Genomic DNA, 28,000 nt, shown 5'->3' on the forward strand with positions numbered 1-28,000 from the left:
GAGAAACTAAGGTATTTTATTTGAAGTAGCGGCCGGAAAGCCGTGAGGGTAAAAAAGTTCCTGTGCTGGGAACGAAGGTGTCAGTGCACAGGCGTCAGGGCCTCGTAGAGCCTCTGCGCGGCCAGCTCCACCATTTCTCGGAGGGACTCGTCCTCCTCACTACCTTCCTCACACTCCACCGTCTGAAAGTGAAAGACACACACTTCAGCCAACAACCCTCCACCCCGAGGCTGCTGCCGGACGCAGGGCCACTCCCCCCTGTGACAACAGGGACTGAGAGCCAGAGGGCCGGGGACAAAGCCCCTCCATCTGTCCATACACCATCCACGTCAGTCTGTGCAGTGCGGATTACTTAGCCGGCAATGAGGTGATAAACTATTCACCACTGAGTGCTATTTGACTCCAACTAACCATCTAACGGCCACGGCCTTGTTGTTGCTGTTGTTTTTAAAGATAACGTTAGTCTCACTACACAGACTGGTTTCAAACTTCCCAGAACTCAGGCCAGTCTAGAACTCATGATCTTCTGCCCCAGCCTCCTGAGCAGTGGGCTTACAGGCATGTGTTACCCAACCTGGCTTATGGTAGCTCACATCTTACAGCTCAACTACAAAACAGTGCCAGGCCAGCTTGGGCTACAGGGTAAGAATCTATCTCACAAAACCAAACCAAACCAGGAACCAGGGTGTTGGGATTACAGGCATGGGCTTCCAGGTGCCCACCTCTGTATGTTACCAGGGAGAACCCAGGTGCCCACCTCTGTATGTTACCAGGGAGAACCCAGGTGCCCACCTCTGTACGTTACCAGGGAGAACCCATGTGCACACCTCTGTACGTTACCAGGGAGAACCCATGTGCACACCTCTGTACGTTACCAGGGAGAACCCATGTGCACACTGCTGTGGGATGTTCTGTAGGTCAAATGTGTTGCTGATTGGTCAATAAATAAATCACTGATTGGCCAGTGGCCAGGCAGGAAGTATAGGCGGGACTAACAGAGAGGAGGATTGAGAGAACAGGAAGCTGGGTGAGGGAGACACTGCCAGCCGCCGCCATGATGAGAAACAGCATGTGAAGATGCTGGTAAGCCACGAGCCATGTGGCAAGGTATAGATTTATAGAAATGGATTAATTTAAGCTATAAGAACAGTTAGCAAGAAGCCTGCCACGGCCATACAGTTTGTAACCAATATAAGTCTCTGTGTTTACTTGGTCGGGTCTGAGTGGCTGTGGGACTGGCAGGTGAGAGAGATTTGTCCTGACTGTGGGCCAGGCAGGAAAACTCTAGCTACAGCACACCTCTGTATGTTACCAGGGAGAACCCAGGTGCCCACCTCTGTACGTTACCAAGGAGAACCCAGGTGCCCACTTCTGTATGTTACCAGGGAGAACCCAGGTGCCCACCTCTGTACGTTACCAGGGAGAACTCAGGGTTTTGTCCACGCAATGGGAGCATCCTACCAGCTGAGCTAGCCTCCAGCCTGCAAACTGTAGTAGCCAGCTAACTTTCAGGGCTGTGACCTTGTTCCTATCTCCACCTTATCCCCCAAATGTCTTCAAACACGTGGACAGCTACATACCCGCGTCTCCAAACTAATATTTGCCGTTTTCCCATCCACTGTGACACTGAGGACAGAGTCATCTTTCACGCTGACACAGTCTTCTCCAAATATGTCCCTTGAAGTGAACAGAAATCTGGCATTAGTGGGAAAGTCCCACCCCACCTGTTTGGAGAACATACTGAAGGGAGGTCCAAGTCCCGACACAGGATGCTTTTCGCTCCCCTGGAGACACGCTGCTGGCCACTAGCCTTCTATGACAGCTGAAACAGCTCTATCACGAGAGTGCCCGCTGTTCCATTTAGCAACACTGTTTTGCTTGCTTTTTTGATTTAATGCTGGTGGGGATTAAGCTCGGGGCCCTGCACACACTAGACAGACATGCCACACCAGCCGTTGTCATGAGAACCTGTAACATCCCTGGAGGATGTTAAAGTTGGCTGCCAGGTGATGGGCTCTGACTTAATCCACCGACTCCTTCCCCGACAGACCCAGATCATGCTGGCATCGGCACAACCGCATTGGGAACCAGCACGTGAGGCCTAGGTGAGGAAGCAGGGCAAAGAGGACAGCCTGTGACTCCAAAGGGGACAGCCTGTGACTCCGAAGGGGACAGCCTGTGACTCCGAAGGGGACAGCCTGTGACTCCGAAGGGGACAGCCTGTGACTCTGAAGGGGATAGCCTGTGACTCTGAAGGGTAGAATATATAGAATATACACACTCCCACCACCACGATGTTCTACTCCACATCAGGTCAAAGCCAAGGCTAGCTGGCCGTGGCGAGTGCTCTGAAACCATGGGCCGAAATGTATCTTTCTTCCCTTTGCCCTACAGGCATTGGCCAATAATGAAAAACTAAGTTACTCGTTCAACAAGCAAACGAGAGATGAGCACTTTAGGCACGATGCTAGGTACTGAAATTATAAACCAACTATCCACTGTTGGGGTTTCCTGATTGCTAGGAAAAGCATCCTGAAATCGGCTCAAAGACCACGTACAGAAAGCCACCGGCATCAGAAACACACTGAGTCTACAGACATTTCAGTTACAGACCTACTGGAAAGAGCCTACAACACCCACTTTATCAAATAATTCACACCCAAGCAAACATTTAAAATAATTCTTTGTTTTGTTTTTCAAGACAGGGTTTCTCTGTGTGGCCTTGGCTGTCCTAGAACTCACTCTAGACCAGGCTGGCCTCAAACTCAGAGACCTGCCTGTCTCTGCCTCCCAAGTGCTGGGATTACAGGTGTGTGCCACCACCGCCATGCTAAAATAATTCTTAAAGGCACAGGGATCTTCAGGACCCAGTCTCGACAAACGGGCAAGCTCCGTAAGCATCCGGCACCAACCACAGTGTGAACTTGGTGCACCTGCAGCACCGGGGGGGATATGATGATGATGATGAGGAGGAGGATACACCATGAGTTCAGCACTCCCACCCGCGCACCGCACACCCGCACACCCGCGCACCCGCACACCCGCGCACCCGCACACCCACGCACCCACGCACCCGCACACCGCACACCGCACACCCAGCTCCCGGGACTTACTGGAGCATGACTTCCAGCCTCTTGCTGTAAACGTGCATCTCTAACTTCTTAGAGACCTTCTGGACGGCACCTGGAGGACAAACAGCTCAGTCTCCATCTTCCCACTACAGTCATCCAACAGGTCAGCAGAGCTCGTTATGGAGATGTGAAGTAACCACCACAGAGACCTCCAAGGCACAGCATGTGATGTGTCACATGCCCACAACGGCAAACTCACGTGCATTGTGTCATCTCAGTTTTTATAAAGGAACCACAGTGACATGTCAGTTCACTTTTATTTCCCATATTTCTCAAACTTCCATTCTGAGGAGAGGTAAGATTTTAGGTCCAATAATTCCAGAGGACACATCAAGCTCTTTTGTATCTAAACGTTATGCACATTTAACATCCTCTGATACAGCATCTGATTATGAATGTTTTCATAAAAATCAATACTTAAGAGGCTGGAGAGATGGCTCAGTGGTTAAGAGAACTTCTTGCTCTTGCAGAGGACCTGAGTTCAGTGCTGAGTTCAGTTCCCAGCACCCACTGGGGCAGCCCATAACCTGTAACTCCAGCTCCAGGAAATCTGATCACTCTGGTCTCTACAGGTACCTTAAACTCATGTGTGCACACACACACAACTAAAAGTAAATCTTAAAATACATAATATTTGCCAGGCAGGGCAGTGATGACACACACCTTTAACCCTAGCACTTAGGAGGCAGAGGAAGGTGGATCTCTGTGAGTTTGAGGCCAGCCTGCTCTACAGAGTGAGTTCCAGACAGCCAGGGCTATGCAAGGAAACTCTGTCTTAAAAGCCAAATAAAATAAAATAAAACGATAATAATAAACAATTACTACCTTTTTTTTAAAGACCTCAATAAACACACAACTTGATGGTCAAGATGAGTCACCTTTAATCTGCAGTTAAGGTTACCATGGCACATCCATTCATAAACCTCCCTGGCCTGCACAGCCACACAACAAAGCACACATTCATGGACTCGGCTTCTCCAAAGGTAGGCAGAGTTCCCAAGTGACCCGCCCTACTCAGGACTGTGAAGTGTGCACACACGCAAACTCTTCTCCTGAGGACGTACTTCACCATGAAGCCCCGGTGCTCACTGTGTAGCCCAGGCTGGCTCACACTTGCTGGGACCCTTTTCCTCTGACTCCCAAGTGTCGACATTATAGGAGTGGGAGCCCACGCCCAGCTCCTTCTCACTGTTTTTGTTTTGGAATGCATGAGACAGGTGTGCATCACTGTGCTTGCCCAAAACCTTTCTCAGTGCTGGGGAAGCAAGTGCTCTTAGCAGTGATCCACGGCGGTCACACAGAGCAAACAGCAGCACTGTTCACAGGCCAAAGGTGAGGATGAGACACGTGACAGAGACTGTACATCACTGCTACCCACAACCCGAATGCTCCCCAGGGGCTGAGGGGGGTCTGGACATGCTTATTCATGTGACAGAATGGCCAACACAGAAGACTCAGGAAGTGACCAGTTTCACTTTCTAACAGCCTGTGCCCACCATGTATCTCTAAGACAGGGACATTTTTGTTGTTGTTGTTGTTTTGAGACAGGGTTTCTCTGTGTAACCCTGGCTGTCTGGAACTCACTCTGTAGACCAGGCTGTCCTCAACCTCAGAGATCCGCCTGCCTCTGTCTCTCGAGTGCTGCGATTAAAGGTGTGCACCACTGCCTGGTCAGACAGGAACATTCTATACTGAACAGGCTCTGGCATCATGGGAAGGGTCCAGCGTGGGGGGGCATCGCATCTGGAGACCAGAGCCAAGCTCCAGCCATGGCACACGTGCTCGCTGGCTGGAGTCACCCTTCTATTTAGCACCTCCCCTTGAACCTGAGGACAGCTTTCTCCTTGACAGACTTGCAGGCTCAGCTGAGCGATATTTTAGCATCTCTGTTCACAGTGTTTTAGGAGAACTGTAACTAAACGGGATTCTACCTTTGTGGGACCGTGATCAGACTCCTACTGTGTGAAGGATGAGCCAGAGTGAAAAATAAGGCACTGAAAATCCGCACTATTGTGTTCACACCTTAAAATTACACACTAGAAACCAGGAAAACTTTACGTCTACTCAGGGCTCCACTGAGTTTGGTTCTAAGACTCTGGGACAGATGAAATGAGTAAGCGTGGGGCAAGCCCGTACCTTTCCTGATTTTGGGATTCGACTGAACTTCCAGGATCACGGTGGTCACTGTGTCCGCATACATGTCGTTAGAGGGGTTGGCCAGCCACTACAAAGAAGGGTGGAGTCAGGAAGGTGGAACGGCGGCCATACTGCTGCCCAGCTCTGCCCGTCATCACACCAGGCTGCAGGGGAGCAGCTGCTCCAGCTTTGCTGGGAACCAACCGTCTCCCAGTCACGTGACACACATTGAACTTCCTAATCAGCAAAAGGGAATCTACCAAGCACCCCCTTTGTGGTTAAAGGTTTTCCATGCATTAACATTTAATTTCCCCAATTATTTTACTAAAAAAGAAAACTAACCCCAAAATAGCGCATGCAACATAACTGTTAGTGCTGGATTCACTCGGATTCCAAACCTTTCCAGACTTTTTAAATTAAAATGTAAGTACCTCATTTTACCCTCTCCCTCCCTTCCCTCCAGCCTCTCTCTCCATGTCCACCCCACCGCCATCCACTCTCCCTGAAACTCACGGCCTTTGACCTAACTGCTGCCAGCTCTCTTTCCCTAGATACATAAATATAGCCTGCTCAGCACGTACAATGTTATCTGTGTGCTCTGACTTCGGGTCCGACCACTAGGTCTTGGAAAGCCAATCAGGGGACTTTTCCCCGGGAAGCCTATTTCTCCAGCTCTGAGAAAGCCTTGGGTGCCTGTAGCTTTGTCTAGGGCTGGGCCTCTGAACTTCCCTCTTCAAACTGACGGCAACCTGGAAGACCAGTAACCACACTTCTCAGCCATCACATCACACCTACGCTGGTCGGAGCCCTAACCCCGGAGGTGATGACCGGACTCACCTCTAGAACCACCATGCCGGGCTCCTGTACGACAGTGATATTTTTGAACACCTTCAGAGCAGGTTTTTCTTGAATTTCTAACTCTTCTACATCACCTGAAAAAAATGACACGATTCATATGATTTTCTTACAGACTTTGTAGAGAGTTAAAACAGAGCTGCTGTAAGCGGGAAAACTAGTAACACTGAACAGCCATGTCTTTATGCTAACTGCTCATAGCAGCTGAGGACAACGCAGTACCTAATCCTACACACGCACCTCAGGCACCAACACTTGGGCCATCAGCTAGAGATGGGTCTACACAGCACCTCAGCTCTAGTGTGAGCCTCATGGCCAACTCCCCACCTCTACCTTGAGTCCAACCATCACACCCGGCAGTCCAGTTGCTGAAAGCTCACTAGTTCTTTTTTTCCAAGACAGGGTTTCTCAGTGTAACTTTGCACCTTTCCTGGATCTCACTCTGTAGACCAGGCTGGCCTTGAACTCACGGAGATCTGCCTGCCTCTGCCTCCCGAGTGCTGGGATTAAAGGTTCACTAGTTCTTAAGTGAATCTTCTCAAGGACTAGTTAATTGATTATCATTAATTCATGACTTTTCTCTTTGGCCATAATTCTTGGATGAGGTCAGTCTAGGTAGGAGAGAATTCTCCTCCCACTTCTTGCAGGGCAGCACTTTACTTCAGGGGCTGTGGGGGGCTCAGGAGCAGCAAGCGGTCACAGCCTGGGGTGCTCCCGCCTCCTCAGAGAGCCCACATCCATCAGGTATCGCCTTCCACTGGGTAAAGACAGAAGCCTCTCCTTTCCAGTGGTGAGAATGGGAACACAGGCAGGCCTAGGCTCTCACCGAGGTCTCACCAAGCCAGCTACCGACCTGGGCCGGCCGGCAGACCAAGGAAGGCGACACATAAAACCCTAATACAGTTAACGAGAACAGACTTTATACAAGGAGGAAGGACCACTGACATCTTAGGACGGGGAGTGATGGAACAGACTGTGGGATTTTTGTTCTTAAAGGTTTATTTATCATTGAGTACACAGTGTTCTGACTGCGCACCAGAAGAGGACGCCAGATCCTATTACAGATGGTTGGGAGCCACCATGTGGTTGCTGGGGATTGAACTCAGGACCTCTTAGAAGAGCAGCTAGTGCTCTTAACCTCTGAGCCATCTCTCCAGCCCCTATTGAGGGGTTTTTAAAAATTTGTGAGTATATATATTTTTTCCAGCCTTGTTTCTTTTTTTTTTCTTTAATTGATTTATTTACTGTGCATTGTTGTTTTGCCTATGTGAGGGCGTCGGTCCCCTGGAACTGGAGTTACAGACAGTTGTGAGCTGCCATGTGGGTGCTGGGAATTGAACCTGGGTCCTCTGGAAGAGCAGTCAGTGCTCTTAACCACTAGGCCATCTCTCCAGCCCCAATGAGTATACTTTTAAATTTCCACTTCTATGTGATAAAACGACCATGTAGTACACACAAGGAATTCTGAGACAACTACTTCAAACGAAGTACATAGTTTCTTAGATACAGAAGTGTCTGACTGAAGAAGGCAGTGAAGTGGATTTCAGCGAACGCACCTGTCAACCTCTGCAGCTGGTGATACAGCAGACTGAAGGGCCCGGTGTATGGGATGGCTTGGGTCTGCTTTACAGTGCTCATGGCCAGGTCGGTGTAGTCTGAGAAGACAGTAAGACAAACACACTTTCAGAGACCAGCCCACCTGAGCATGGTGGTGAACACATAATCCTAGCACTCAGGAGAAGGAGGCAGAAGGACTGGAGATTGGGTCCAGCCTCAGCTACAAAGTGAGACAATAGATCAAAACCAAAAGCAAAAATGAAACTATACCAAATCACATAAAATACAACTTGTAAAACCAAACAAAACAAAAGTTAATCCGGGGAGTGCAGAGCTATTTCAGAAATTATGCACTCCACTGCCAGAGAAGACAGAGACAGGGTGGCTGTGACATCAGCAAGTGCGGTTCCTACAAGTGAGCTCTCCTCAAAGCTGTGATTTGGTGAGGAATTCGAATGCTTCCACACTTTCAAGGAAAGTCTCTTTCGCACAGAGCGATGCAGATTGCCACAGTCCATCCCAGACCCCAGTGTGGAAGGAGAGAACCCACTCCACTGCTGTCCTCACACACACACACACACACACACACACACACACACACGCACGCACACCACTGCAGACTTCCCTGCAGTGCTCGGAGCAGCCCGCAGTCACAGTGAACAGTGTACTTACTGGAGAGGTCACAGGGCGACAGTATGTGGTAATTAAAGTTTCTTTTAACAAGAATTCCAGAGACCCGCTGGCCCTGTTCTGGTTTCTTGTCTGCCAAAAAGCCCATGACCTGGTGAAGACAGAGCAGAGTGGTGTCAAAGGGGAGGCCTCAGGCTGTCATCACATGGGGTGTGGTGTGGAGGGGAGCTCTGACCCACAGAGGAGGAAACAGCTTTTCTGAACACCAAGACGACACTTTCAACCACTCAAATACACAAACCTGACAAATTCAAAAACTACTATTTTATTATTATTATTTTTGCTTGGTTTTGTAGACAATGTCATATGTAGCTCAGGCCTGGCCTTGAACCTTTGAGCCTGCTTCCATCTCCTAAGTGCTAGAACAGCAGACAGCGGCCGCCCTTAAATGTAAACTCTCTCCACTCCAAGCCAGTGGCTCCAGGGATGAAGCCAGGTCTCTCCTGGTGCAGCTGCAGTTACGCAGTGTGCGGCTGCTGCCCAGCAGCCTCTCGCTCTAACTGCGCAGACAGCTGTTCCACAGGCCCTGGCAGGGCCGCGCCCTCCCAAAATGCTGGCGACTCTGCGTTCCTCCAAAGGACGGACTTTAACACGGTAATGTAGACAAGAGGAAGACAGAGAGCTTTACAAATTGTCAACACCTTTGGTGGTGTATGGATCCATCTCGGGGCATGGCTGGCAAGTAGTCTACCACTGAGCCACACCTCTGTGGGCAGCACAGCTCAGACAGAAGCCCCTTCTCGGGAGCAAAGCCGCACCCCGAGTCTGAAGGTCCTGTCTACCCTACAGTTCTGTAACAAAGGCTGCCGTCAATCAGCTTTCCCTTTCTCTCTCGTCACTACTGCAGCTCAGGCTGGCATCAAACCTTCAGTCCTCCGGCTGCAGGCTCCCAAGAGCTGGAATCCTAAGCCTGTGCCACCAAGGAAGGTGTCCCTTAAGACTCTCCCTGGGGCTAGAGCCACAACTCGGTGAAGACCACTTGTTGCTCTAGCACAGGTCCCACGTTTCATTCCCAGTACCTAACTGGTGTCACCTCACAATCATCCATAACTCCAGTTCCAGGGATCTGATGCCCTCTTCTGACCTCCTCAGGTACCAGGCATAGGCGCGCACGCACACACGCACACACACACGCACGCACACACGCACACACACACACGCACGCACACACACACACGCACGCACACACACACACGCGCGCACACACACACATACACACACACACGCACACGCACACACACGCGCACACACGCACACACACATACACACACGCACACACACGCACACGCACACACACATACACGCACACACGCACGCACACGCGCGCACACACGCACACACACACACACACACAGGCACGCACACGCACACACACACACACACACACACACACACACACACACACACACACGCTCTGAACACATCTCCCTGAAAAGAACACGGTTGGGGTCAGCACCTGCTGCCTTGTACCTTGGCGAGCTTCTCTCCCCTGAAGTTCAGGGTCACGGCCTCTGTGTTCCGAGGATTGTGAACCTCAATGTGAACCTCGTCATTATCTTCATATTCTCGGATCAGCGCTGCTTTCAGCCTGGCCATTTCGTTCTGTTCCCCATGGACTAAAATCTGCACAGAATAAGATATGGGAGTATAAAGAACCCCTCACCAGGGTGAAGGACTGTCTTTAAGAACTTTAGTTAATTCATGAAATGTTCACACGCGAACTGAGGAAACCATACTCTTGTCTTTTTTTTTTTCCTTCGAGACAGGGTTTCTTTGTGTAGTTTTGGTGCCTGTCCTGGATCTCCCTCTGTAGACCAGGCTGGCTTTGAACTCACAGAGATCCCCCTGGCTCTGCCTCCCGTGTGCTAGGATTAAAGGCGTGCACCACCAACGCCTGGCGTCCTCTTGTCTTAAAATTTATTTCTGTCTATGTCTGTGTGGGGTGTGGGTGAGCACCGGAACTGGCAGAGGCCAGAAGAAACTTGGGAGCTGGAGTTACATGCAGCTGTAAATCTCTGGATGTGGGTGCTGGGGACCAAACAGGTCTCTGAAATAGGAGGAGGCAGTCTGAGCCACACTGAGCTGTCTGTCCAGACCTAGCTTCCCTGGTTTAAACTTGTGCGGCATGCTTCCCTCTGTCTGGGTCCTGGACACCCACTGTAAGAGAGTGAAGGAACCGATTTATGCACGGATAGGATGCACACCCTGCAATCTCTAGTTCCAACATCACATCAAAGGTTGAACCAGGCGGAGTCCATGGTCCTTCCAGCTTTAAATGAACTTTTTTTTTTTTTTTTGCTCCTGCTAGGAAAACATCCATTTTCTTTAGGTTTCGGACAGTTTCTTGTTAATTAAAGCAACTGCGAATGAGATGCAGTGTTTTAAAGGGGTATCTACCCCTCTGCCGCTGGCTGTCAGTCTATCTGTTTGGCTTGTCCTGCCTGTCCTCCTTGGCAGGCACCTAGTCTCCAAACCACTGGTGGATAGCTTCTATCTGGCCTGTGGAAGCATGGCCTGCATTACTCCAGGGCAAAGGCTTGTCACACTGGGGTGAAAGGCCCAGTTTGGACTGCCTGAACACTAACCACAGCACTGCTGTGGATGTGTAACCCTGACTGAGCTACCCAACACCTCAGCTGCCGGTCCACAACGGCGTCATGAGCAAGTGCATGCATAAGGAAACGAGTACCCTGGCACTCCATATGCAGTAAATGCATGCTACTGCAACTGTAACTTCACATGCAGCCACACACTGGACAGTAGTGCTGGTTATCCACACACTGGATAGTAGTGCTGGTTACTGGAAGGTAAGCATCAAGTCCCCACTGAGGATTTAAAACCAGAGGCACAGACAGAACCAGATGACCATGAGATGCAACAAGACCGAAGGTCAGGCGGCAGCAGCAGCCAAGAAAGCAGGACAGTCTCCCTACCTGGCCTCAAGGTATGGGGTGGGATCTGTGAATCAATCACACACACACAGCAGAAACACATGACGGGGTCTACACCGTGCTCAAATTCTACAGCCTACATACCATGCTAAGGAGGGAGTCGTTTTCTACATGGAAGAGTCTGTTCATTAAGGGCAGGGGAAAATGCTTAGGAGGGCCAGCATGCTGAAAGGTGCCCAAAAGCTACTCGCCACTAGATGTCACTCACACCAGCCGAAACGTGCCTCAGCAGCCTCCAGGAGAAACGGGCTACTCCTGGCTCTATGTGGAAGACAAGCAGCATGGCTGGACCTTGAAACTCATGACTCCACTTATGAGAACTGTCAGATTCAGAGACAGGAAGCAATTGGAGAGAAACTGGGCGGGGCCGAGGAGACAGCAGAATGGGGACAGGCTTCTGCTTGGGTGGCAGAACATTCTGAAACTGGAAGTGGGGGCAGCTGCGACATCTGTGTAGGTGATGCCGCTGAATTTCATACTTAAAAATGGTGAAGAAGGCAAACAGCGTGTTGTACAGATTTTGGGACAGTAAAAATATTTGATAAAGAAACAAAACACACTAACAAAAGGCCATTCCCTTTAAGCAAATTTTCAGAATACTGGGAAGCACTAATCTATTTTTATGGACACTTGTTCCACTTCCAGTGAAAAGCACCTAATTGTTTTTAGCTTAAAACTCTTCCAAATTCCACCAAAATATATAATTGCTCCTTTTCTCAGCCTTTTAAGATTATTATCATCACGTGAGTATATGATGTGTGGAGGGTGCTCATGCCTCAGCATGCATGTGAGGTCAGAGGGCAACTCGGTCGGTCAGTTCTCTCGACCTCTACACAGGTTTTGAGGATTGAACTCAGGTCAGGAGGCTTACAAGGGAAGCCCCTTAGCCTACAGAGTCGTCTCGCTGGCCCACTGTTACTTTGCTCATGATACTTACAAAGGAGAAATGAGTTATACAGTAAGGAACTAGTACAGTATCTGTTTATTTCTCTATCTGTGTAAACCTTGCACACTTACTATGACCTCCCCTCTTTAAATGACGTCTGCACTGTCACTTTAACAACAATATGAAGCGTGCACTATGGGCCAGGCACTGTGTCCAGTACGTCAGTTCTCACTATTTCATCTGCACAGGGACCTTAGAAAGTGCATCACCCGATTTATAAATCAGCACAAAGAGGCTCCACAACTTGCCAGAGACACACAGCAGGTAAGGGAGGGAGCTGGGGTTCAAGGCAACAGTCACACCCCCAAGCCTGGTTCTCGGGCTACCGGAGAGGCAGCAGCAAACAGAGCGAATGCTAGACAGGGCTGGTCAGTCTGAAGGAGACCGAGTAAAAGGAAGAACAGTGCCGAGAGCCTAACTCACAGGGAGCAGTGAAGTTTGTTAAACCAAGTTAAACCAAGCGGGAGGACGCCAGGCTTGTGAGCCCCCCGAGTTCCATGCACCTCACTGCCAGACATGGCATTCACACACTAACCACATGAGGCGGCTTCAGAGCACGGATAAATTCACTGGTTTGCTGGTAATCTGTGTGAGCAGAGAAAGAAATGTAATCAACCGACATCTTCAGTGGCAACTTCTGTCCAGACATGGTGGTGATTTCTTCAGGTTCGGACATGATGTGCTGTTGGAAACAAACACAAGACAGACAGACTGCAATGAGACAAAAGAAGGTGCACTTCGGTGATGTCTCACGCAGTCGTGATCTCTAATGTTAACTAGGACCTGTGCCGTCCAAGTCACTCTCATGTTCACAACTCAGCGATACCAAACACTTGTGCTTTTCATTATCAGAAAGGTCAGAGGGTTAACCAGCACTCAGTGCCCACAGCACGCTGGCAGTGAAAGCTGTAACCGCTAAGAAAGCTGCCCCAGCTCTCTGCGGCCACAGTCCTCCCAGGCACCAGGACCCTCATGGCACAGCACACCTCTAGTCTGGACCATCTGAGATGGCCAGCAGGCTCTCAACGACTTCACAGAATGTGTGTGGCAAAGGGTGGAACTGACCAGAATGGGAACCACACTCTGTTTCAGTTAAAACAGATATTAGCAGCAAGAAGACAAGAGAACATGCTTGCCTGGACACCCACTAATTCCTGTCAAGTTCCGCAGTGTTACCTACAGTGTGCACACCCTAGGCTAAGAACAGCCCTCCATACCTAAGGAAGATGGCGGTCAGCCCAGGCACATTATACAGTTTCTATAAAGTTCCACAGTGTTACCTACAGTGTGCACATCCTAGGCTGAGAACAGCCCTCCACACCTAAGGAAGGTGTCCATGTCACAGGTTGTGCACCTGTCATCTGAAAAACGTCTAAATGTAGTATTTCTGAGCAAAAATGCCTGGGGAAGCTCAACTGGGAAAGCCTACACAAATAACCCTAAATCCAAAAGCCGCAGAACCTGAACGTGACTTATTCCAGCACTCTAGAAGAAATATCGACTCGCACCCCAAGACGGTAACTGACCTTGGCAAGTGTCCCTTCCACGCAGTACCCCGCGATGATGACGCCATTCCTCTTGTCCGTGCACCAGCTTTCAAACAGCTCCCTGGACAAGCCGTTCTGAATCATGCCTGGCGAGGCCATTACGACACTGGGACCGATGTCGTCAAAGTGATCCATGCTCTGAGAGACAAAGGAAGGGCTAAAAACCGACCGATCACCAGGCTGGTCAAAGCAGCTCCACTTGGAGTAATCCCACTTCTGCAAGGGGCGTGTAAGACTACATAACACTGTCTGTTTAAGTGGCCAGGTGGTGGTGGCGCACGCCTTTAATCCCAGCACACAAGAGGCAGAGGCAGGCGGATCTCTGTGAGTTCAAGGCCAGCCTGATCTACAGAGAAAGATCCAGGACAGGCACCAAAGCTACACAGAGAAACCCTGTCTTGAAAAACCAAGAATAAATAAAATTAAATTAAATGTGCTGGACATGGTGGCCTTTAATCCCAGCACATGGAAGGCAATGGCAGGTAGATTTATGTGTGTTCAAGGCCAGCCTGGTCTACAGAGTGAGTTCCAGGACAGCCAGGGCTATGCAGAAAGATCCTGTCTGAAAAACCCAATACCAAACAAACAAATTTAACATGTTAACACTATAAACATGTTATTTCAAAACATTTGGTCGTAATATACTTTAAATTAAATCAGATTTTATTAATTGATCTTGGAAAGCCAAATATGGGTGTTTTATAAATTCCTACACGGAACTTGCAGTGCTAATCAGAGGACCAGATGTGAACAGCAGAATCTAAACCTGTAACCTGCCCTGTTTTCCCTTTTAGGACTTTCTTCCTGCAGCAGAAGAGACCTGAGCTTACAGCAGCATACTGAGGGCATGTGGGGATTCAGAGTAGCCCGGGCCGACCACAGTAAGTCCCAGCACCGTGACACAAGCCACAGAGCAGGAAGCCTCGGCAGGGAGGGCTGTAGGCCGCCCTGTCCCCACCCCTCTTCCTCCATAGGCATCACCTTGAGGTTGCTGATGTGCTTGAAAACAAAGGGGTTGTTGATGTTGATCTGCTTCCGGATCTTGTCATTCATGGCGTTCACGTAGGTCTGGTATACTGCCATGCACTTCTTGGCCAGAGACGAGGCGTAGTAAATGGGAATGTCGTGCAGTTCTGGGTGGTTCTGCCAGTACTCATCTACAGAGATTTTAGGAGAGGCAACATTACTTGGCAGACGAGGTGAACAATTCAAATAATTAACAATAACAAAATTGACTTTAAAAATTTGAACAGTTGAGAAATGAAGTACCATACAGCTATATTTTAGTGAGTATGAGAAAAATTTCCCTATTCCTTACTAATGTAAACTACAAATCTAAATACTGGTATAACATCTAAAAATAAAGTTGTGATAACAGATCAAAAATGTGGAAGCTTTAACAAATCTTTCATTTTAAATTTATACTGATTAATAGACCATAACTGACTACAATGGCTCCTCTCGAGGTTTTTTTTTTTTTTTTTTTAAAGATTTATTTATTTATTATGTATACAGCATGTATGACTTCTGGCCAGAAGAGGGCACTAGATCTCATTACAGATGGTTGTGAGCCACCATGTGGTTGCTGGGAATTGAACTCAGGACCTCTGGAAGAGCAGTCAGTGCTCTTAACCTCTGAGCCATCTCTCCAGCCCCCTCCTCTCGAGGTTTTAACACAAGTATTATTAACGTAATTAGTATTTTAGACAGACTTATCAACTGCTTATTAATCATATTATTATAATTGTATTTCCAAAAATCTTTTACACAAACCACTTATTACTAATTAATGAAAACAGTGAACAAAATACCTTCACATGAAGGTACTGCCTGTTAGCTGCTCAGGTGCACCCGGGAAACGTTTGTCTGGTGTGAAGGGTTAGGAGTTGGAGCTCACATGAACTATGTGGGGGTTCACACTGAGACGCCACTCATTATTACCTGCAATCAAGTTTGCCTGGATGACTGACATTTTTATCTGTGACACCTGGCACCCTGCATGAGGGTGACACTGCAGTGCCACCTTCACCCTGCTCTCTGCTGGTCACAACAGCTCTTCACTCACGATTTGATAGACCACCTTGACTCACCATCACGTTCAGAAGACTGAACAGCAGTCTCCATGAAGGCCTGGCCCCGGCCCTGAGCTGTGTTAGCCTCAGAACAGTCTCCATGAAGGCCTGGCCCCGGCCCTGAGCTGCGTTAGCCTAGCTTCCCTATTCTGTTTTCCATTCAATGACAAAAACAGCTTGTCCCCATCTTGAGGATGGCAGCACGGAACGCGTAGGAGGCAGTCCCCTCTAGTCTCTTCACGCTTGCTATGAACACAGGTACTGTCTACAAGGATGCTCCCTCACAGACAAGACTGTCCAAGTTCAGAGGGTTAGTAAGCACATGCACACCCCTCTTGGAACGAGGTTATGCATACAGACTGAAGTCTTCGGAAGCAGAAAAAAGACATCACTTGTATTTCTACTACTCATTTGTGTTTGTATGTTTCTCTAAATAGAAGCGAGTATATACTTTTTCAGTCCTATTTTTTTTGTATATTTAATACTCTGTGAAATACTAATTTAAACAGTAATTTCCTAAAAATACTACAATGATGAAGGGTCAGGCCCAGGATCCCAATACTTGGGAATTCTTAGCTAACCTGGGCTACATAATAAGGCCTTGTCTAAAACAAACAACCCTCAAATAACAACAACAAAGGACCCCATGGGACACACTACCCATCTCTCTTCATGTCCTAGAATGTCACCGCTAGTCTAAAGGTGCTCATGTTGGAAGGCTTCTGACACTAACGGAAGCAGAAAGGCACCCAGCTTGGCTCTCGTAGCAGTGGACGGGAGGTGCCTTCTCCACGGCTCTCACTAGCACCAGGTCCCCATGCTGTCCCCATGGCACTGGGGACTGAACCTGCATCTTGTGGATGCTGGGCAGGCACTCTGCCACTGAGTGGGGACACCTCAGTCCCCAAATGGAATTCTTCAATGAACAAGATGAACCAGGCCGTGAGAGAAGCGGACTGCAGCGTCGCCCAAGTACCTAGAATCAGCAGCAGCTCCTGAGCTCGTCCGAGAGCGAAGACAGGGATGAGCCCCCGGCCCCCTCTGTTGACAATGTCGTGCACGGTGTTGCAGAACCTTGCTTCTCGCTCCTCACGTTTCTCATGGATATGGGTCCCATAGGTAGATTCCTAAATAACACATGAGACTTGTAAGACCAAGACCAATTACCCTGGAGAACTCAACGCTTAAGCGTATGAAAAGGCTGAGGCTGAGATTCATTTCTTCAGCAACGTGGCACTAACCTGAGCGTATGCTGTTATAGTAATAATTCAAAAACAAAGTAAACAATTAGAATTCCAATCTCATGACGAACGTTACAGAAACGGAGCCGGGGAATAGTATAAAATGTCCCCTCTTCCCTCAAGCTAACTGTGCTCCACGTTTTCCCTCCTAACCTGGAGAAGTCAAGGCTTCCCAAGCAGACGTAGGTAATGTTTCTCAGGTTCATCTTCAAGCTCCTCCCAACACAGGAAGCACTGCATTCCCTGGACTTACCAGAAATGCAGATTCCAGGCCCCGCCCACTCACCGCAGCACCAGGTGAGTCCTAAGCGGGGAGCCCGGCCCTAAAGAGCAGTCCTGAGAAAGGGAGTACCTGTCTCGAGGGTCGGAACTATCTTCCTCAACTTATGCTTGGTGACTAAGCCCGGGGAATCTGCTCTGCATGCTGCACAGGGCCAGCAGCAGGCAGGCTCTCACGCTTGGGCAGCTGCGTGTTCAAGCCACAGCCCAGGGACCAAAGGGACTCGGTGTTCCTGTGCGTATGGCAGGCCCAGAAGATGCCCATTCCCCGACATTGTGTCAGCCATCACTCTCCCCAAAGTGTTCCTGCAGACAGTTGACTCTCGTGTCCTTAGGATGTGCAAACTAATAAAACCTGACAGGTATCCCACAGAAAAGGCCAAAGCCATCGCCATGGCAAAGGCAGTGGGACCATCTCTAAAACCGTTTAGTATGTTCTAGCAAACTCACCAGAGAAAGACAGGCAGGCCTCAGGGAGGCACACCCTGTCTCCTCACCAGCTGACAGAGACCATGTTTCTAAAACTAGACTAGAAATGACACACGGCACAGCAAAGGTGGAAAAAGACCAAGAAAATCCTTACATGAAAAACAATCAACGGCATCAGGAACTTGACGCTGTTATTTTTTTTCCCCCCACTAGAAAAGGTTCTGATACACTACACTAACTGTAACCCAGTCCGTTAATACTTACAATGATAAGGATGTCTGGCTTAATATTAGGAATTTCAGCAGCCATTAGATGTCTATCTTCTTGTCTTGAGAAATCACCTGTATACAACAGCTGTGAGAAAACATAAAACCAGAAAATCAAGATTTGGGAAAGGCTCCATTTACTGGTAAGCAGTTGAATCCTGAAGTCTAATAGTAAAATTGAATTTAAAAAGGAAACCCCACCTGCCTACACCTGAGGAATTTTAGATACATCGCTTGTGTCTAATTCTAAATGTGTAACTAAGTCACGAAGGCCACCTGCACTTCAATTAGGAAACATACCCCATCATCACCTCCTCAAAGATAACCTACATCTCAGAACAATTCCAGTGAGAATTCAGATCTACACTCCGCTACTTCCTGTCTAATTGTGGTGCCCTGGAACCCAGGACAAGAATGAGCAATTTGATGACACTGTATACCTCAGTGTGCAGACATTTCAAACAGATGAGCAGCTACAATGTTTCACTAAGACCTGGTTCTCCACTTTCTAAAGCAGAATCACGGAAAACTTACAAGAGAGAAGCCAGGGCTCCCCCTAGGTCTCATTCAGTGGGTATCATAAAAAGCTGCCTAGCTGACTCTGGGGTGCAGCCAGAGTGTAGACAGCCGCTCTGGAGTCTAGGATCCCAGGGCCAGCCAGACGGCCCAGCTAGTAAGAGGACCTGAGTTCAATCCCTGGAGCTCACACGGCTGAAGAAATCAACTCCAAGTTGTCCTCTTACCTACCTACCTACCTACACACACACACACACACACACACACACACACACACACACACACACACACAGATTCCTTAGTCCACTCAACACGGCCGTGGAGCTCTGTGCTGACTGACCCCCTTCACTTCCACCGGCCACCCTGCTTAGGTGCTTCCCTGAATCTTCCACAGCACGGACATAAACCCTGTCATGTTTTAATTTAGTTAACTAACTTCAGTTTACTGTGTGTGCTGGCGGGCAGGTGGGTGCACTCCACAGCATGGGGGAGGTCAGAGGGCACCTTTGGAAGTTGGTTCTCTCCTTCTATTGGGGACTCGAGGATGCAGGTCCTCAAGTGTGTACAGAAAACACTTTTACATACTAAGCCATCTCGCCTGCCCTGTTTTAGTTTTAAACAGAAGCAGCTGTGAAGACGGTTTTTCCCTAGCCTGGCCCAAGCCTGCTGCGCTGGGGAACTTGCTGTTATAACGGGGAGGGAACGGCAGTGACTGGCTTTAGCTTCTTTCAGGGAAGTTTCCACACCACTCCTCTGGGGGAGAAGGGGTCCAAGCTAGAGCATACCTTCACTCCCGCAATCTCAATCATAAACATGGCCGCTCCCAGGACGTGGCCGGCATGGTAACACCAGAACTTGATTCCCGCCACCTCCTTAACTTCATGGAAGTTGATGGTTTCGATTTTGTCCATGCTTTCTTCCAAGTCTGTCTCGGTGTACAGCATGTCATCTGCCGATATGTTGCTGAAATTGTAGGTGACATGTGGATACAATTTTTCTTAACGTCATAGTACACAGGGATGGGGCTACAGCTCAGGGATAGAGCATTTGCCAGAGGGCACAAGGCTCCAGGTTCAGTCCCCTCACAGAAAACAGAACATCAACAACAACCCTACAGCACTTAGAATCTCAGATGTTTCCATATTCATAACACAAAGGTGTGCATAGCTACAAAGCTTAACTATGAGCAAAGCATGACTCAAGTATTCTATACATTAGGACACAGTACTCCATGTATTTATTGAAGTGCTGGGCACTGGATGTGAGGTCACAGACGCCAGGCAGGTGCTACCCCAGAGCTACATTCCCGGTCCTTTCTCTTCTCCACTGTCTTTCTGTGGAGCCAGGGTCTCACCAGGCTGCTCAGGCTGACCTTGAACTTGCAATCTTCCTGCAACAGCCTGAGGTGGGAACATGGGTTTGTGCTAAAGGCCCAGGTACACAAATCACTCTTTAATAAGGTATTTCTCAACTTCTCCCTCTGACATTCCTGAGGGAATAACATCCATACACATGACCACGGAGCAGACACTCTCTGCTGGCCTGGCAAAGGACTTCTCTCAGTGTTGACAGGACACCTCCTCTGTATATGACACAGACTCTGTGGCCACAGTGACGGCTTCACAGGCAGCTGCCTCTTACTGGGACCTTTAGGTAAACAACCTCTGTGTGCCTCACGTGCACTGTCTGTAAAATGGGATTTACAGTGGAGCTGGCGTCCTGAGTTGGAGGGTCAGAGGGGACTGAGCCCTGAGGACTATGCGGTGGTTCAGGGCAACAGCATTAGCAATACGCATCTGTCCAGCCCTTTGTATTTACATATGATGAGTAACAACACCATGCCAGCTACCCGAGTAAAAGCCAACTGCTGAAGGCTAATATCTCACAATGTAGTGTCCCGAACATGCTGGGCCCTTTGTGGTAGAGGAGTGGGCATTTCTTACAACGGGTGCCAACTTCCCCAGAAAACAGCATCACCTAAGGCAATTCTCTCTGGTCAGATTATCTAAAGAATCCACTATGCTTACTGCAGTCAGTCTTAAATTAATAGAATGGCCAAGTGCTACCCACAGAGTGTTTCTATCAGACCTTTGGAGTTCTAGATTTGACAGATTCAGAAGGAAACCATATACAGTCGGCTAGTGCTGATGCACAAGGTGTATGCCGAAGCTAGACCACAGCACCCTTCTAAACAACGTGGTCTGCATCTGAACTGCAAGTATGGGGTATAACCTGTGCAGTCCAGTGAAGTGACTCACCTGACTTTGACGTAGTCCGAGAGGAGCCACCTGTAGATCGCCTTTGTGGCGTGGGTCATAAACGTCCGTCCTTTGAAGCTGGTTTTCTGGAGGAACCAGGGCAGAGCCCCACAGTGATCCAAATGGAAACTGACAAAGAAACAGGCCATCAGTGCTCTGGATACTAGAGGCCAACACGCCATCGAGTTCCTGCTCGACGGACAGAACGTGCTAAGTACATAAGGACACGTTCGGAAAACCGAGAGGAGGTACGTCGGTTCGCTCCTACCACATGGCCTAGGGATCGAACGATGCCAGTCTCGGTAGCTAGAGCCGCTACCCTCTGGGCCTTCTCGAGGCCCTCCTCCTCTATTAGCAATTAATTAGAGGGGAACAACGTAAACCACATCGACACTTGGCAGCCGGAATTATAAAAACAACTTTAGTGAAATAAATGGAAACTTGTCACCATCTTTAAATGAAGTTCTTCAAGACACAGTCTTGCTGTGCCGCCTACGCTGGCCTCAGACTCATAGCAATCCTCCAGCCTCAGCCCCCTGAGTGTTGGGATTACAGGTGTGCACCACCATGCCCTCCTTAAGTGAAGTTCTTTGTTTGTTTGTTTTCCGAGACAGGGTTTCTCTGTGTCGCCCTGGCTGTCCTGGATCTCACTCTGTAGCCTAGGCTGGCCTTGAACTCAAAGAGACTCTCCTGAGTGCTGGGATAAAGGTGTGCACCACCTGGTGACGTTCTTCCTGAGGGAGGTGACAAGGCAGCAGGGACTCCCGGGACAGGTTCCCGGTGTCCTCTGAGGATGGCCCAGAGGACACGGGCTTTCTACCACCGTGCACTGCAGCACACAGAGCCGCTTCCCAGCCAGCTTCTCTAGGCTGGTGACAGACACAGCAGTGCTGGCTGAGACTTAGCAAGCTGCACTGTGTTTCCTAACGGAAAACATCTGTTTTAATTTAATTTTATTTTTGAGACAAGGTCTCACTATGCAGCTCTGGAACCTGGAACTCACTGGGTAGATCACGCTGGTCTCAAACTCACAGTCACAGAGACCTGCCTGTCTCTGCCTCCTAGTGCTAGAACTAAAGGACTGTACCACTACTCCTGGTTTATTAAAAAACAAAACCTGCCCATTGAGATGGCTCAGAGAATAAAGGTACTTGCCAACAAGCCTGACCATAGAGTTCAACCACCAGGACCACAGTGGGAAGAAAAGAGCAGCTCCCACATGTCCTCTGATGCCCCCATGAACACTGTGGCACGTGCGTGTATACACACACACACACACACACACACACACACACACACACACACTAAATGTAAACACAACCCCACACCAAATCCTGGGAAGACTGACCTTCACAGGAAGGCCTGAAGAATGACACTGTCAATAAAGGAAACTTACTGACTGATCAACAGGAGGTCGATCTCAGCTGGGTCGATGAGGTCGATGTAAGGGAGAGCATCCATTCCTTCCAGGCCAGGATGGATCCCACAGTCCAGCTGAAGGAGGAAAACCCAGCAAACAGATCACAACGGGCTACAGATCTCATTACAACTCATCCAGCAGACACTGAGACCGCACTCAGAGGAGCCTGGTGTGTGCACTCAGACCTTGGTCTCAGGAAAGACGAGGGTGTGCCCGAAGCAGCTCTTACACTTAAGACAGCTAACATGTAGCAGCACAGGATACAGAATATAAGACATCACTGGGGTTCACAATACAAATGTGCTAAGTCTGTAGGTCTGGAGCACTTCTCCCACCAGGGAGAGCACTATCATACAGGCTGAAGACGGGATTTACTCTATGGGGTGTTATTACCAAGTGAACAAATTCTTAAATGAATGACTCTGGTAGGAGCTGGAGAGATGGCTCAGTGGTTAAGAGCACTGGCTGCTCTTCCAGGGGAACCTGGTTTGACACCCAGCACCCACATGGTGGCTCACAACCATCCACAGCTCCATTTCCAGGGGATCCGATGCCCTCTCTGGCCTCCGCAGGTACCAGGCACAAACTCGGTGCACAGATATCTGTACAGGCCAAACACCCACACAGACAAGTGATTTTGTAAGACAGGTGACTGGGTACATATGCCTGTGTCTTTAAGACTGAGTGAAGTGTGAGGAAGAAAGAGGAGACAAAGGAACAAGAGCCAGTGCCCACATCTCTACTGGGACCATAGGAACCGGTGCTCCTGACCCCTTCACCTCGCAGCAGGGAGACGGACCTGACAGAGTCAGCAGGACTGATGTTACTTGTGGGGCAGCCAAAGCTGACACACGTTCAGGGCATTTAAATCCTTGATGTCTTCCAAAGGGGGGGTGGTCGTTAGGTTATCTAGACACTTCAGGAATGGACAGGGACGTAGAAGAGACACTACAGTCTTACAAGGTATCTTTTTAGGTTACTTGATGCTTTAATTACTAAGCACAAGTGTGTCAGGCTCTCTCGTCAGTGTTGACTACATACATGCACATCTCTTTCAGCTGATGCTACACAGAGAACTGGCTCACTAGGACAGACCTAACAGCCAGGACAGACAGGGCTACACCGTTTTCTTGACTATACAAATAATCACTACCCAGGCTAGGAGCATGATTCAGTGGCAGACTATGTGCTTGGCATGCACAAGGCCCAAAGTTCAATTTCCAGTACCAAACAGCAATAGCATCACCAATAACACTTACCATGATTTTTCTTCCTTTGAACTCCAGAATAATGCATGATCTTCCCACTTCTTGGCCCGCACCACTGCAAACATTCAGAGGGAGAAATAAAATGATTAAAGAAACCATTAAAGCCGTCCAGAGCTGGTTTGGTGGCATGTGCCCACAATGCCAGCACCAAGAGTCTACAGGGAGCCATCAGTGTGCAGTAGCCCCGCCCCACTCCACCTCACTAACAGTCAACACAGTAAACTCAAACTCTTTCACAGCTTCATTTAAGTTCCTGAGACAGGAGAGAGTCCTCCTGTTTCAAACAGAGGGTGAGCACCCGGGTAGGAAGGGGTGAAAAGCAGTCCTCGGGAGCTGAGGGACGTTTAAGATGTAAAGGAGACGTCACACAACACTAGAACAACTGATTCAGATGAAGCCACCACGTCACAGCCCTTCATCTTGAGAGCATAGTACCAAGGAGTCTGGTTGGTCACCCGCGCTTTCAGCCCTTCCCTTTCTGGGCACATCTTAAGCTAAACCTAACCGCTTTTGATTGTGTTTTCCCAAACCTAGCTCACAATTCACTTGGTGCTCTTAAGCATGGTCCTAACTGCCCAGGACAGGTATGTGGTCTAGCAGCAAAGAGGCATGAGATGGACCCATGAATACCCATCTACACTGGGCTAGCCATGGATTAAGAGAATAAGAAACAACAGAGGTGGTGGAACTTTCCTGAAATCCCAGCACTCAGGAGGTAGAGAGAGAATAATGTTGTCTGGTGGGCAGAGCTCTGTAATCTGAGGCCAGTTTGGCCTACAGAGAGCTCCAGGACACCCAGGGATACATGGTGAGACTCTGCCTCAAATAATAAATGAACAAATTCCATGGTCGTTTTCATCCCCAGTAAAAATTCCCGGATTCTTATCTATACGAATTCTCATTTTATTCTGAAGCCAGCTTCCCCATAGAGCTGTCTGTCTGTCTGTCTGTATTTCCTCTCCTCCCATCCACTCCATTCACCAGCTGTTTCTGAGATGGTCCCTGTTGCTAAGTGTGAGCAGCCCTACTTAATGTAACCGGTCCCCTCGGCAGCTACCACCCCCTTGTTTAAGAGCTCCGTCAAGCACTTCCTGGCTTTGGACTCCACACTCCGGTCTGTCTTACTGACTTTCCCATTTTTCCCACTCCTCTGCCTTGGCTCTCCAGCCTCTGAATGCTGGTATTCCCAAGTCTCTCCCGGGACCTCTTCCCAACTTCATGGTCTTTATGTTCATGAGTCTGACATGCTGATGACGTCAGAGTCTGTATCTACAGCCCAGACTGTTCTGTACTCTAGACCTCTGATACACACACCTGACATTTACGCCTCTTTACTGGGTAAAGTATCTGCCAGGTACTTCATGTTCAATATGCCAAGACAGTTTTCACAACCTCCTGGACTGGCTCTTTCTTCCTGGAATGTTCTGCTCTTGGCTATGACAGGACTGGCTCCTTTAGATCATCTGGATCTCAGCTCAGGTTTCACCTTCTCAGACCCTTTCTCGACTACCTACTCTAATTTATCCGTTACTGCCACCTCAATCTGCCAGCCCACATCATGGCAGTGTAACACAGACACACGAAGGTATTTATTTATGGCATATTTCACATATCACAACGGCGGCTCTATTAAGAGACATGTCTATCTTGTCCACTGCTGTATTGCTATGGTGTCTGAGATGTTTGCCAAATTCCCAAATCAGAAGTCTTAGAAATGCTATGCTAAGTGAAGGAAACCAAGCACGAAGGACTCATATTGTGTGATTCTGTTTGTGTGAAATGTCCCAAAAAGGCAAAGCCACAGAAAAGGAAAATGGACTGATGGTTGCTGAGGGCTAGGGAGGGTGGGGAGAACTGAGCGTGATTCCCCATGGGCTTTTTAAAAAAGAAGCTAATGAAAATGTTCTGGAATTAGGCACCACAGTTGTAATAAAGGTTATATAATTCCTCAAATACACTAAATCATTGAAGCTGACCATGATGGCACATCCTGTAATCCCAGCACCTGGGAGACTGAGGCAGGAGAAGTGTCGTGAGTCCGTTCCAGGCCAGTGTGAAACCCCATGTCAATACAAAATACACCCCCCACACAAAGCACACACTGAACTGCACAACTGCACAGCTTTATAAGCTGCGTGATGAGTTTCATCTCCACGGCTTCCACACAACAACAAAACCAAACTTCTTTCCCTGTCCTCCGAGGAACCTGGAATGTACCCTCTGTGTTCCATGACTATCCCTTCAGATAACGTCCGAGCAGTTATAAAATCCTCCAGACTTCACTTCTGAGCTCCCGGGACCCAATTCTCCCGGCCCATCCCCCTCACCTTCCTGACTACAAGCCCTCACTACTCAGCACTGGACCATGTCGATACAGCCGACCAGGCTCTTCACTTCAGCCATCTCTTTAGTCATCTACCACACTGCAGTTTTGTGTTGTTTTCTTGTCACAACACTGATTGAAGCAAACAACACATGTTGCCACTTCACCCAAAAGCGATGTTTTTACTCTGTCCCTTCTTGACGGCTCAGTGGGTCACTAGCAAAAGGCCTACTGAGTGCTTTTAAAGGGATGGGGTGGGGGGAGTAGCCACATTCTTTTTTTTGGTTTTTCGAGACAGGGTTTCTCTGTGTAGCTTTGGGCCTTTCCTGGAACTCACTCTGTAGCCCAGGCTGGCCTCGAACTCACAGAGATCCTCCTGGCTCTGCCTCCCGAGTGCTGGGATTAAAGGCGTGCACCACCACCGCCCAGCTGAAATAAATGGAACGCTCCACGAATTTGCGTGTCATCCTTGCGCAGGGGCCATGCTAATCTTCTCTGTATCATTCCAATTTTAGTATATGTGCTGCCGAATTGAGCACGGCCACATTCCTAATGTAATCCCCACTGTGTTATATGGTTGCTTCAAATCCCTTGTTAGCTCATGATAACTGATGCGATACATACTCAAACTCTTCAAATCTACATAAGGTCCTTTGTAAGGTGGGCCCTGATAGCCTGCCCCAAGTCATCTGCTGTTAACCACAACCAGAGTGAATTGGCCATGAGTTGGGTCCACCCTCATCTTCCCCTGGAACACTCTGGCTCCTACACTATCTTTAATTTCGACGAGTCCTTTAACACTTAGGCCGCACATCAGTCACATTTCCAGGATGCATGAGATATCCTTGCCTCATCTGTTAGAAAGTCCCGTTTTCAGAGTCTCTGGCCCTCAGCACAATGTCTACCTGCACTCTTGTAACAGAAGCCAAGTGAGCATGATTTACTGAACACTGCCCATGAGCTTCCCTCCTTACAAATAGCCGTTTCCATGTGAGGAAGTGGGTTCAGGCAGGCTACTTCCCTATTAAATAGAAAGACTGGGTTTTCTGGTCTGACCCCAAGGTAGCGGTCTCCTGTTTTTACAACCTCATCTCAGGCCTCCCCACTTTGTTCTACAATTTCACCAAAGGAGTGAAATCAGTGAACTCTTAGTCCATGCCTGGTGAGGTATGTGATACTTGCTTAGTGTGTACAGGGGGACTGCAGGGACACGTGGGTGCCATCATTGGTCAGTGTTCTGTAAATCTTACTGAATGAATGGGTGATGGAGCTAGTTTCTATCTTCTGAAAACAGTACACATTCGTGCGGTGCTAGCCAGTATCTAAAGCCGAGCAAAAGTCGCGTGGGGAGTCAAACCGCTCATCTGTGCTCATCTGTACCAATCCGTTCTTCACCTTTACATGCCTGAGGCAGGTCTCTGCAAACACTCCAGAGCGCTGAAAGTCATTTCCACTAAAACCAGACTTTTGGAGCTAATGGAGCGCGGAACTTCTCTCCGTGACACCTCCGCTTTCTCCTCTGCAACTTCCTCCCGCTGTCTGCTAAGGTCTGAGCTCTGAAGGTCCACACTCCAGTACCGCGTCTTTATTATCCCGGCCACCAGAGCACGTGTGGGGACCTGGAGATAATTAGACAGAGCAGTTCTGCCTTGCACTGTCCTCCTCCACCGGTCGGTTCCCCCAAGGCGTGACCTGATGTGTGAGATCGGGACTTGTGCTAATTGGCAACCCTCTCTCTATGACCTGGATTTTTTTTTTCCAACTCCGACATACCCTCCCCCGAGACTGAAGGAAAAGGAAAATGACATTCAACCTAGCAGGCCCCGCGATCAGCAGCCTCCCCGCGGCGACCCCGCCTGGCTCTCACACATCCGGGGGGCCTCGCTCCCTCTCTACTCGTCCCTTACAGGGGTCGGATCAGCAGCTGGTCGCTCTCCTCGGCAGGAATCGCGGACATCCTGGCAGCCTCAGGAGCGGCGTGCACCAGGAACCCGCCGCCGCAGTCTCTCACCCGAAAGCACAGCCACGGCGAACTAAGGAAGAGAAAACAGGCCCCCACGACCACCGGCACACAACTTCCGGCGCCCTAATGCGCCCAGAAGGAAGCTCCTCCCT

At 49.1% G+C, this 28,000-nt stretch overlaps 1 protein-coding gene and 2 non-coding genes across 3 annotated transcripts; all 3 read right to left on the reverse strand.

Moving 5' to 3' along the window:
- Window positions 1–28,000, reverse strand: Cpsf3 (cleavage and polyadenylation specific factor 3). The gene is made up of 18 exons (XM_059248534.1): window positions 27,793–28,000; window positions 23,554–23,617; window positions 22,271–22,368; window positions 20,875–21,003; window positions 19,402–19,579; window positions 18,099–18,188; window positions 16,862–17,012; window positions 14,795–14,970; window positions 13,793–13,951; window positions 12,802–12,948; window positions 9,840–9,992; window positions 8,352–8,460; window positions 7,679–7,777; window positions 6,105–6,199; window positions 5,268–5,355; window positions 3,114–3,183; window positions 1,581–1,677; window positions 1–182 (listed from the first exon to the last, which is right to left on the reverse strand). The coding sequence occupies exons 1-18, from the start codon at window positions 27,840–27,842 to the stop codon at window positions 81–83; spliced, it is 2,055 nt and encodes a 684-aa protein (XP_059104517.1). The 5' UTR covers window positions 27,843–28,000; the 3' UTR covers window positions 1–80.
- On the reverse strand, window positions 26,005–26,136 carry LOC131897782 (small nucleolar RNA SNORA21). Its single transcript, XR_009375800.1, has one exon. It is a non-coding gene; the product is annotated as a small nucleolar RNA SNORA21 (small nucleolar RNA).
- Window positions 26,318–26,424, reverse strand: LOC131897763 (U6 spliceosomal RNA). Its single transcript, XR_009375784.1, has one exon. It is a non-coding gene; the product is annotated as a U6 spliceosomal RNA (small nuclear RNA).

Source organism: Peromyscus eremicus, chromosome 22 (genome assembly GCF_949786415.1).
Source record: "Peromyscus eremicus chromosome 22, PerEre_H2_v1, whole genome shotgun sequence".
In the NCBI taxonomy this organism is placed as follows: Eukaryota; Metazoa; Chordata; class Mammalia; order Rodentia; family Cricetidae; genus Peromyscus; species Peromyscus eremicus.